This window comes from Micromys minutus, assembly GCF_963924665.1.
Source record: "Micromys minutus genome assembly, chromosome: 13".
Taxonomy (NCBI): domain Eukaryota; kingdom Metazoa; phylum Chordata; class Mammalia; order Rodentia; family Muridae; genus Micromys; species Micromys minutus.
The window spans coordinates 56,971,928-56,983,559 of record NC_137982.1 but is presented as its reverse complement, the minus strand read 5'-3'; the positions used below and the strand labels follow the sequence as shown (position 1 = coordinate 56,983,559).

General features: G+C 33.3%; 1 protein-coding gene across 1 annotated transcript; it reads left to right on the top strand.

The window, feature by feature from the left end:
• Positions 1 to 9,351: 9,351 nt before the first annotated feature.
• LOC308429218 (olfactory receptor 8K5-like) lies at positions 9,352 to 10,308 on the top strand (the record flags this gene model as incomplete). The annotated part of the gene is made up of 1 exon (XM_080927953.1): positions 9,352 to 10,308. A coding segment is annotated over one exon (957 nt), but the record flags the coding sequence as incomplete, so codon positions are not given.
• Between the last annotated feature and the right edge of the window lie 1,324 nt (positions 10,309 to 11,632).

Genomic DNA, 11,632 nt, shown 5'->3' with positions numbered 1-11,632 from the left:
TGGATGATCCAAATTAACTATTCTTAAAGAGACAATAATAATTTATTAGATTATCATTGATGTGTAAGATTGTACTAGTCATTGTTTGAACAGTTAAATATTTTATTTAAAAGCAGATGACATAAGTATTATTTCCATATTTAAAATATAAATTTGCTTTTGTGTTATAGGCAATATATAGGAAGTGCATATATAATTAGGAAATGATTAAACTTAAGACTCAGCACAGTTGATGTAAGTACACAGAAAATAAAGTCATGTAAGCATACAAATTCATTTTTGTAAGAATCACAAAGTATACTACATCAGATTTCCATTCTTTTGGAAAATTCAGCTGTAGTCTTTACTTTTTCCAGGCCATAGCTTGTCAATGGTAATTGCACTCTCATGCAATGAATTAAATATTGTGTACTAATGGTATAGCTATAATAAATAAGAGTTGTTTGTCTTGTTACCATAACTTCCTTAGGGAATCATTAGTTCAGCCAATTAAAATGAAAATCATTATTGTATATTTAATATTGAGTGATTATATTAAAATGCCTTGAGTCACTGACTTTTAATAGTTAACAAGACCCATTATTACCATATAGCAATGGCTTCAAAGAACATTCTTTTTAACAATGTCTAAAATGGGTCTGTTATTGTGTTAACAAAATTGTATGCATATATTAGACTATACTTTGGTAATAGCTTATTTACAATAGACTACATATTTTCTATATTATAGAAATATATACAATCATTTATTATCTTACTCTCCATCTCATTTTCATAAAGAAATACCCAAAATCAGCATAAGACTTAGGTGATCAGAATCTATTCCTGACAATACATATGATTTAAATCAACGTTCAAAAGGTCACATGCTTAATTTAACATTTTTATTTCCTTTCTCACTGTTATAATAAATTCAATAAAGCAGTTAATTGATATTTAAAATTTTATTATTTAATTTATTAATGCTATATAATATATGATGATGTATAATTTTATTCTTTTAATTTCAATTTTATTTTTGTAATAAATTTTAAAAAGTAGAAAAGAATGGTTTTTCTCTTATTGTATTCTGCTGAACCTCAGCAGGAGTGTATGTTTTTGTAAGCATGACCTTAGTGAGAATAATAACTGAGTATCAAAGTATCCTATGGTGACATGTGATGTAATGGAAAGTGACAACTGGAAAAATGAGGGTTTGACAGTGACAATCAATTCTTTATCTTAAGGCAGGGACTACATGAAGCTGGCTTATTGAAATTAAAGCAATCTTAAAATCTGCAGCTCTTTTCCTTTTACTGTTCTGATTTTTGAGATGGAATCTGAAGAAAAATCCTTGTTCATAACTGCTTGGGCACTTTTATACAATCATCCGAGTTTTCTAATTTTACTTGTTTCTTTGTGTGTGGAGGCCACATAAATACCATGGAGTAAGTAGGTCACAGGCAGCTTGCAGGATTCTCTTTTTCTTTCTACCATACACGTTAAGGAGTAAACTCAGGCAGTCAGTCTGGATATCCAGTGTTCTTACCTGCTAAGACTTCTTGGCAGCCCTATTTCCTCCTCTGAATTGAAGTTTTCTGCTATGTCTCTTCTTATTTCAGATATTGTCTCAGATCCTGTTTTACACATAAACAAATAGTCTGTCGTCATGGAAACCTATATTGGGAGGTATTGTTATAGTATCTTATGGTAGAAGATGTGAAGTACCAGGTGAAGAGGAGACTTACTCACATCCAAAATGTAATGCTCTTGGCCACAGCTGCTCTACCTTGTTGGCTGCCTTGCTAGTATCCATCTTACTAGTTATTTTCCTTGAACATAAATTAATTTTCTCACCATTTATCTTTTGTGGAAAATGACCTTTTACGTTTTTAAAATTGATCTAGAAGGTTTTATAAGAGGTAATTTCACTGTAGAATTCTATTTAAATTCTCCAACTCTTAACATGTTTCTGTGTTTCAATTGTTTAATGACTACTCTCCATAAAATAGCCCATCAATGAGCAACTGCTAAGAAAGTCAACCAGGCAATAAAATAAAAACCTTTAAAATTCTTAATAGCATTTTATAAAAATAAGTGAACTTTAAAAAGAATACTGTATGAGAAAGTTTAAAGTATTTATTCTTCAAACATTGCATGGTAATTACTGTAAAAATATTGGAGTTTACAGAGCATATATGTTAGAATTTATAGATGTTTAATTTAAAATCTAACATGACTGAGAACCCCTTTTTTAATCTGGAAATCTAATTCATTTTCATTTTTTAAAGGTAAGATTTTGGTAAACCGCTCACCTATTCTTAAATTTATTTGTCATTTAAAATTTATTTATCACCATAATTTCTCACCAGTAAAATAGCTGGAATGTAATTGGCTATTCAATGACTTTTAATTCTAAAAAGTTCTGCTCCATAGCACCTTAAATCACAATAGGAAAGCCTTGGGTCCACTTGAGGAATTCATCTCATACTTGCCCTGTAATGTTTATGGTCAGATACACTAGAAGTTGCCACATATCTAGCAATAGAAATCTAAGACAGTATGTATCCACTTACCTTTAATAAAGAATCTGATTTTTCATTTTAATATTATTAATATTATCTCCCTGTGAAGCGAGAGTTTATACCTTTCTTCCCTTTTGGTAAAACTCCCAAAGGAAATTTATCTACTTAAGTCACATCATTACAATTAAATCTTCTGAGAAACTTAAAAATACCTTGATATTTAGTGTTAATTACTTAGAACATTCTACAAGCTTTCCTGTTAAAAATGTATGAAACAATTCAAAAACAAATATTAAATATCATAATATTTAGTGGTCTTGAATACATTTACAATGTTAAGGTACAATGACATTCACTTCTATGAAAAGTATGATTAAAGTACAATCATATACCTTAGGAACTGTTACAGCTAAAGAGGAATTTTAATATAGTACAAGTCTTCTCAATCTAAGTATATGGATATGATTTCTTATACTGAAGATGCAATTTAGCACAATTTATAAGATATAAAGGCTATTCTTACATAAAATACCTCAATCTCCTAACACTGCATGCATGTATTTTTATGACATCAAAGAGGTAGTAATTTCTAGAAAAAAATATTGATATAATAAAACAGTGAAGCAAACTAAAAGTAGGTATTTAATTTTGATTTGTTTACCAATTTAAATTTAGACAAAGGACATGTTAATCTTAATAAATTAATAGTCTGCAATCATGCTTTAAATTATTCTACCAAAAGTCCATTGGAATTAGGAAATTTTGCTTGTGGAACTGGCCTTATGATTGTACTCCAAACAGCAGAGACATAGGAAGGTACAAGACTTTCTAATCTACACAGTGAGTTTTCTAATCTACACACTCGAGATAGATAAGACTGTCTTAGTCCAAGATATAACAAAAAGAAAAAATCATAAGGAAAAAATTGCATGAGCAATCATCTCCCAATGCCAAGCAATTCCTTCTCCCAAATGCCAAATATGTTATCCATATTTTTGTTCTTGCTACTGAGTTTTAAAATCATACAAACACCCAATATATACTGTTATTTTCTATCAATCTTCAGCGTGTTGTAAAAATTATGCATGCACTGGTTTTTATCTCAAGCTTTCTTGTCTATATAAAAAAACCTTCTAATGATGAAGATTTTAGTCATAAGTCCTCACAGAAATACAACATAAATATTCCTGTAGAGTTGTTGATTCTGATTCAAACTTTATTAGCTGTAAATATCAGAGAGTAATCCCTGGATCATGGAATTTTCAGTTTTAATTTTTTTACACTTCAATAATGACTATCATTGAGTTACTATGTGGCGATATTATTTTCCTATTATCATTAATGCTAAATGTGTATATCATTTAATTTACAATTCTTACACATTTTATATTTTTCAGTTTGTAAATGTTTACTTATCATGTACAATGTCAAACATTTTTATTATTTAAGAGTTAATCATGTTTGTAAAATTAACTAATCCGTTGCCATTTTGATGAAAATTTATTTTGTTTAAATTTAAAATTTTTTTTGTATAATATTCTGATTACTTTTTGTCCTCCCTATACTCCTACCAGTTCCTCCCATTTTTCTCTTCCATCTTGGTACACCTACTTTTTTTTTTTCCTCATTTGAAAAGATCAGTCCTGAAGGCGCTGAAATGGTTTGCAACCCCATGGGAAATAAACATTATCCATCAACCAAACCCTCCAAAAATCCCAGGGACTAAAACACCAATCACTGAGCACACATGGAGAGACCATGGCCCCAGGTGCATATGCAGCAGAGAAGACATTGTCTGTCATCAATGGGAGGAGAGGCCTTCCTTTGGTCCTGGGAAGGCTCATTTTCCCAGTGTAGGGGAATGCAAGGCACTGAGGTAGAGAGGGTGTTTGGGAGAGGGGGCACCTTCATGGAAACAAGTGAAGGGGGAGGGTCAATGAGAGGTGGGGGAAAAGGGAGTAATATTTGAAATGGAAATACAGAGAATATTCAATTCAAAAAAGAACAAAAGGATCAGTTCTGTATTGCAGTAAATATTAAAAAAATAACAATTGGTTCATCTCTTTACTGGCCCTGAGGTCTCACTCCTCAGGCCTGATTTTAGTTTGGAGCTATAAGCTCTTCTGGTGCCCCTGCTGAGCCACCACCACAGCATGACTTATCTGTGCAACTCTCTTCCCTGGTGGTTTTCTACTGCCTGTTCTCTGCCTTTGTCCCGGGGTATTTCTCTACCCCAAAATTTCACACAAACACAACTCTACAACCTGATAGCTGTTCATACAGGTTTATATATTAAACTCTCAATCCACAGATCCTCTACACAACAAGATTGCATCAAATAGACAAAGATACAAACTGCCCTTCTATATGAGATATTAGACCTGTAAAATCCTTACTGTTCATAGTTTTAATACCAATATCCCACCTGGGTCCAGCTGTTCCTTGGGAAGCTCCATGTTGCCTAGGCCTCTAACCCAGCCTCTGACCTTCTTCAGACCTCTCAGCCTTCTCTAATTCCCTTGCCCCGCTCAGCCACTGGCTTTTCTTTATTTTACTAATTAAAATGGGAAGGTTCAGTTGGAGTCACATGACTAGCCAGCCCTTCTTGGGGAAGTGCAATTATCCTTAAAATACAATCAGCTTCAGAACAATCTACAGTTTCATGCTTGATTTTAATAACATGGCCCATGTGCAAGGATGACATTCAAATTCTTGAAGCATTCCATATTTATAAAATAGCCTCAGAAACATAATTCCACAAAAATAAAATGAAGAAAAAAATCACTATTCCTCAATATCTTTTAACATCAATGGACTCAAATTGCCAATAAAGACATAGACTTGTCACATAAACAAGACCCAACATTTTACAGGAAATGTACCTCAGTGACAAAGACAGACATTACTCCAAAGTAAAAGGCATCTTCAATAAATGATGCTGGTCTAACTGGCTTTCTGTATATATAAAAATGAAAATAGATCCATATTTGTCACATTGTACAAAAGTCAAGTTCAAGTTGATCAAGGACCTGAACATAAAACCAGATACACTGAATCTAATAGAAGAGAAAGTGCAAAAGTGCCTTGAACTCATTGGCACAGGGAAAAATTTCCTAAACAGAACTCCAATGGCTCATGCTGTAAGATCATAAAACTGGAAAGCTTCTGTAAGGCAAAGTACATAATCAATAAGACAAATCGGCAACCTACAGATTAGGAAAAAATATTCACTAACCCAACATCTGATGGAGGGCTAATATCCAAAATATATAAAAACCTCAAGAAGATAACCACCAAAATACCAACCAACTCAATCAAAGAAACAAAATAAATAACTAAATGGAATTCACAAAAGAGGAATCTCAAATGGCTGAGAAGCACCTAAAGAAGTGCTCAAAGTCCTTAGTGATGAGAGAACTACAAACCTAAAGGACCCTGAGATTCCACCTTTACCAAGCAGAGTGGCTAAAATCAAAACCCCAGGTGACAATACATGTAAGAGAGGATGTGGAAAAGAGAAACACTTCTACATTGTTGTTGGGATTGCAAACTGGTGCAACCACTTTGAAAATCAATTTGGAGTTTCCTCAGAAATTTTGAAATAGATCTACCTAAAGACCCAGCAATACCATACTTAGGAATATACCCAAAAGATGCTCCAGTATGCCATTGGAGAACCTACTCCACTATATTCATAGTGGTCTTTTGTGATAGCTGGAAGCTGGAAACAACCCAGATGTCCCATGACAAAAGAATGGATACAGAAAATATGGTTCATTTTCACAATGTAATACTACTCAGCCATTAAGAACAAGGACAACTTGAGTTTTGGCAGGCAAATGGATTGAACTAGAATATATCATCCTGAGTAAGATAACTTCAATCCAAAAGGATATGTATGGCATGTGCTCACTAATATATGGATATTAGCCAAAAAAAAAAAAAAAATACAGAATACAAAAACTACAGTTCACAGAACTCAAAAGCTCAACAAGCCAAAGGGCCTAAGTGGAGATACCTTAGTCCCACTTGGGAGGGAAAAGAGAACAACCCCAAGGATGGTTGAAGCGAAGGTCCTGGGAAGTAAAGAGAACTGGAGAAGGGAACATGGTCTGGTATTGATGGTGGGAGAAAAGGACTGAAGTCCTGAGGGCCTGCAGAAAGAATGGAAACAGCCAATCTGGGGAGATAGAATATTGGGAGGACCCTTCAGAATGTACCAGAGATCTGGGACATAAGAGACCCTCAGGACTCAAAGAGGGTGATCCTAAATGCAATGCCCTACGGTAGGGAGAGAGAACTTGTAGAGCCCACCTCCAGCAGAATGACAGAGCATCAAGAGACTGGAGGGTCCAGGGTCATTAGTGTTCTGGCAGGAACATCCTAGTGGAGATACAGGGGATAGAGAGGAGGTATGGGATGTGAAATAGTAGGAGAATGGACCAAAAGAGGAATAAAACCTTGAGTGTAAAAATAAAATAAAATAAAAAGACTTGACTAGGTACCACAGTGTTTTCCATTAATACCTCAGTCCTTAACTATGTAAGGTAGTCAGTCAGGGACCAGAAACACTTTGGGTACCCATGAAACTCATCAGATAATTTTTGTTACTTTCTTTTTTGTTTTTGATGAGCTGCTTTTATGTTTTCTCACTGGGGAAAAGGTTGTATGACATCAATGCAGTTTTGTTTAAAAATCTCTCAGATAATTTACAGATAATAAACTGAACAAATTATAAGGTATCACCTCTGGGAACAGTATAACTTATGAGAAAACTATAAATTTCTTCTCTCTGGAGCAAAAGAAAGAATAATTGTGGAGAAGGAAATCAGAATCTTTGTGAGTAGAAATTGCCACATGTCTTATGGCAACATGAGCCTTATAATCCTTCTTGACTTATATTCTATGATTGATTCTTCTACTGATTATTGCATTCTTTGATTCTATGATTCTTTTACACAAGAGCTTTGGCTCTCAAATATATTGCAGAAATTAAATATCTGCTTTCACAGCTATTGTTACATTTATTAATATTTCCTTTGGAGAAAAAAAAATCTATGAACTTAATAATTTCTACAGTCTTTGAGGATCAATATGGAATTTAAATATTGAAAGTAAGAAAAGAAAATTAAAAGAACATTAGGAATTCTATCATTGATCTAACCAGTTAAAATAATTAATATCAGATTTCCTGGTGAGATTATGAGATGTAGAACTTCATTCGATTTTCAAATAAATGTAAAACTAAAATTAGCTTATATTTTACAACTTTTATAATCTATATAGAATTTCAATCTGAATATATAGATAACCAACTTAAAATGGAGTAATTTAAGCTATTTTATTGCAATTGCATGAATTAAAAATTGATTTCTTTATGAATGTCAACCTGTACAAAAGTTTGCAGGCTTTAGTCCTTTGACTTAGTGTCCACAATACTGCTTAACTTCTGATTTTTTTCTAATACTAAACACTAAATGTTAAGCAAATGGAAATATATGGCAATTTTAAAGAGATAGGAATCTGTAGAGAAAATGTTAAACACCAATTATTTGTTAGCTGTTGTCATCATGCATATGGTTTAGGAACTCTGTGCCACCTCTTCATAACTCATGTCCTCTGTGACCTCTAAGGTTATTCTTTTGTGAGGCTATTGTGCTTGTGCATGGTGTCATCAACTCATAGACAATGTAGATGAATGATGCATTCTGCAAATACTTGCAGAAATAGTTCATGATTTCAATTAAAATATAGTGGAAAGAATTCAGAATAGAAAGCAAAAGTGAGTTTAACTGACTCTTTTGTGAACAGCAGTGTATAATTTATCAGTGTTGTTGCCTCCTACCAAATATTACCTTATAACTTCCCCACTCTCTTCTCCCTTAAACTCATAACCTCTATTTCAGTCATTATTATTACATTCATATATGTATATATGTGTGTGTGATAATTATAAATATATAAATGTCTGTGAAATATATATACTGTTAATACCTTATAATATTATGGTATGTATGTTTTCATAGTTGACCACTTAGAACTAAGCATACATATAGCTTGGTTTGCAAGTTGAACATAGTTGTACTTTTTAAGTCAATTATTGAAAGCCCTACAAGGGACCTTAGATATCCAAACACAATACTAAATTTAACTGTCATTAGTTTTAAGTTTTAAAGAACATTGTATGTATAAATGTCAAGCTCAGTGAGAATTACCATACATAAATCAAAATTTAATAAGAAACAAGATGGTCCTCTACGAAAAATAAAATATAGCCAATATTTCTCTACAAGAATCTACTACTTGCATTGCCAGTAGCTGAGTAAATATTGAAAGCATTTCTCTCTCAGCTATTAGAATGGAAAATTTATCTTTATCTTGTCTTCGGCTCTAGTAAGAATTTAAATAACTTTCAGTGTATTTAGAATGTAGAGCTCCCATCTTTTTTAAATATTTAGAATCAGACTTTAAAATCATTTTCCTTATTTACTAATGATTTTACTTATTTACATTTCAAATATTGTCCCCCTTCCTGGTCTTTCTTCTGTGAACATCTCATTGTATCCCCTTTCCTTTGCCTCTATGAGGATGTTGTCATACCCACTTACCCCCTCCTCACCCCTCCAGCTCTAAGGGCAACAAGCCTCTAAAGGGCCAAGTGCCTCTGCTCCCTTTAATGCAGTCCTCTGCTATATGTGTAGAAGGAGACAGGTTTTGTCTCTAGGAGCTCTGTGGGTTTTTCTTAATTGATAAAATTATTTTTTATGAGCAATATAAATGTTTTGTTCTATTTTGTTTCTCTACTTGCTTGATTGACTCTGTATGAGTTGCTTGAAATTGTGTGTCTTTTCAGAAAGTTGAAATGAGCCACAGAAACTCAACAAGGCCAGCTGAATTCATTCTGACAGGAATCACATACAGGCCTGAGCTGCAGCTTCTGCTTTTTGGAGTCTTCTTAGTCATCTATGGTGTTGCTATAATAGGCAACATGAGCATGATCATTTTGACCAAGTTGGACTCTCGCCTTCACACCCCAATGTATTATTTTATCAGACACCTGGCTTTCATTGATCTTGGAAATTGCACTGTCATTTATCCCAAGATGATGGTGAATTTTGTGGTGGAACAAAATGTTATCTCTTACTATGGTTGTGCCTTCCAGATGGTATTCTACATTGCTTTCATCATCAGTGAACTGTTTATATTGTCTGCAATGGCCTATGATCGCTATGTGGCCATCTGCAATCCTCTGCTCTATAGTGTAATCATGTCTCAGAGGCGCTGTCATGTTCTGGTGGGCATTCCCTATCTCTACAGTGTCTTCCAAGCTGTGATGATAACTAGTAAGATTTTTACTTTGACTTTCTGTGGCTCTAATGTCATTAGCCATTTCTACTGTGACAATGTTCCCATGTTACTTTTACTGTGTTCAAATGCAAGGGATATAGAATTGTTGATCATATTATTTTCAGCACTGAATTTGATTTCCTCACTCTTTGTAGTCTTAGTATCGTACCTTCTTATTCTACTTGCCATATATAAGATGCACTCTGCAGAAGGAAGGAAAAAGGCTTTGTCAACTTGTGGTTCTCATCTGACAGTGGTGGTAGTATTTTATGGGACTCTGCTCTTCATGTACTTACAGCCCAAATCTACCCACTCATTTGACACTGATAAAATAGCCTCTGTGTTTTATACTTTAGTGATTCCCATGCTTAATCCCTTGATCTACAGCTTTAGAAACAAAGAAGTAAAAAATGCTGTTCTAAGAGTCTTTAACTATCGGTATAAACTTTGTACTTAATATTTAATGTGGAATGCTTTAATAAAATGTGACAAATATAAGTTAATATTAATGTTCTTGATTAGTATATTCCTTTTATGGACAAAGAAGAAAACATCATGATAATATATGGAACATTAGAATGCATCCCCTGTAGTTACACAAAATTACAGAACTACACTAAATGTCACTTCTTCCCACTAAACAGTTCTTGCTATTGATTCAATATATTTCCAGCAGTTCCACTGAACAAATATTACACAAATAGGAGCATATGTTTAATTATATGTCTGTGGCATGAACTTGCTTGTTTTTTTGCAGGAATTTTTGTTTGCTACTTTTATTTTATGTATTTGGTTATTTTACTGCTTAATTGTGTTTTAACTTTATAATTTTAAGTTAAACTACTGCCAACATAATTAATGTCATATACAGAACATGTCTGAACACTGTATATATTCAATTTGTCTGTCCTTCAGGCCTTTTTATATTTGATTAAAATATTATTTATTTCTAAGGTAATTATAGATGATAGATGAAACTTACTGTATATTTCTATTTATTTTCTGGATGTCATGAAATTATAGTTATTTTTCATCCTTTGTTTATCTTTAAAAGGTCTTCTCAAGTCTGAATTTACATTCAGAATTTTGTCTATCTTCAACAAATCTTCACAAGATCAGAAGTATTTATATGAGAATAATAACCCTACCAACTTACAAAATAATACAAACACCTTTCCCCTTACACACACAGTGTTTAACCTCCCTAAATGAACATCACCACCACCACCATTAAGATTAATGCTATTAGTATTGCTTATTTTGCTCTTTGTTCATTTGCTTAGTGAATTTGGTGACAGCAATTCTACATTTTGTGTGTGCTCTACAGGATATTTGTAATTTGGTTTTGATATAAGTTGATCACTGGTAAGAACAATTTCTAAGTTTCTTAAAACATGAAATCAGTCTTTTGTTGACATCTGCTGGTAAGTCATAGCATCAACATCAATAAGATCTGATATGTTCCTCAAGCTCATGAGTTTCTAATTAATATCTGTGGTGGTTTTAATGAGAATGTTTCACAAAGGCTTGGTCCTTATTGGTGGAACTGTTTGGGATGGATCAGTAGATGTGGTCTTATCAAAAGAAGCATGTAACTAGGGAATGTCTTGGTGGTCAGAGTCTCATATGATTTACATTTTGTGCTCTCTGCCTCTGGTGGATCAAAACCTGAGCTGTCTGCTACTGCTCTAGTACTATGTCTGTGTGCCTGCTGTCATGTTTCCTACATTGACTGTCACAAAATAAATCTCCAGTAAACATTTTTGATAAGTAGTCTTGGT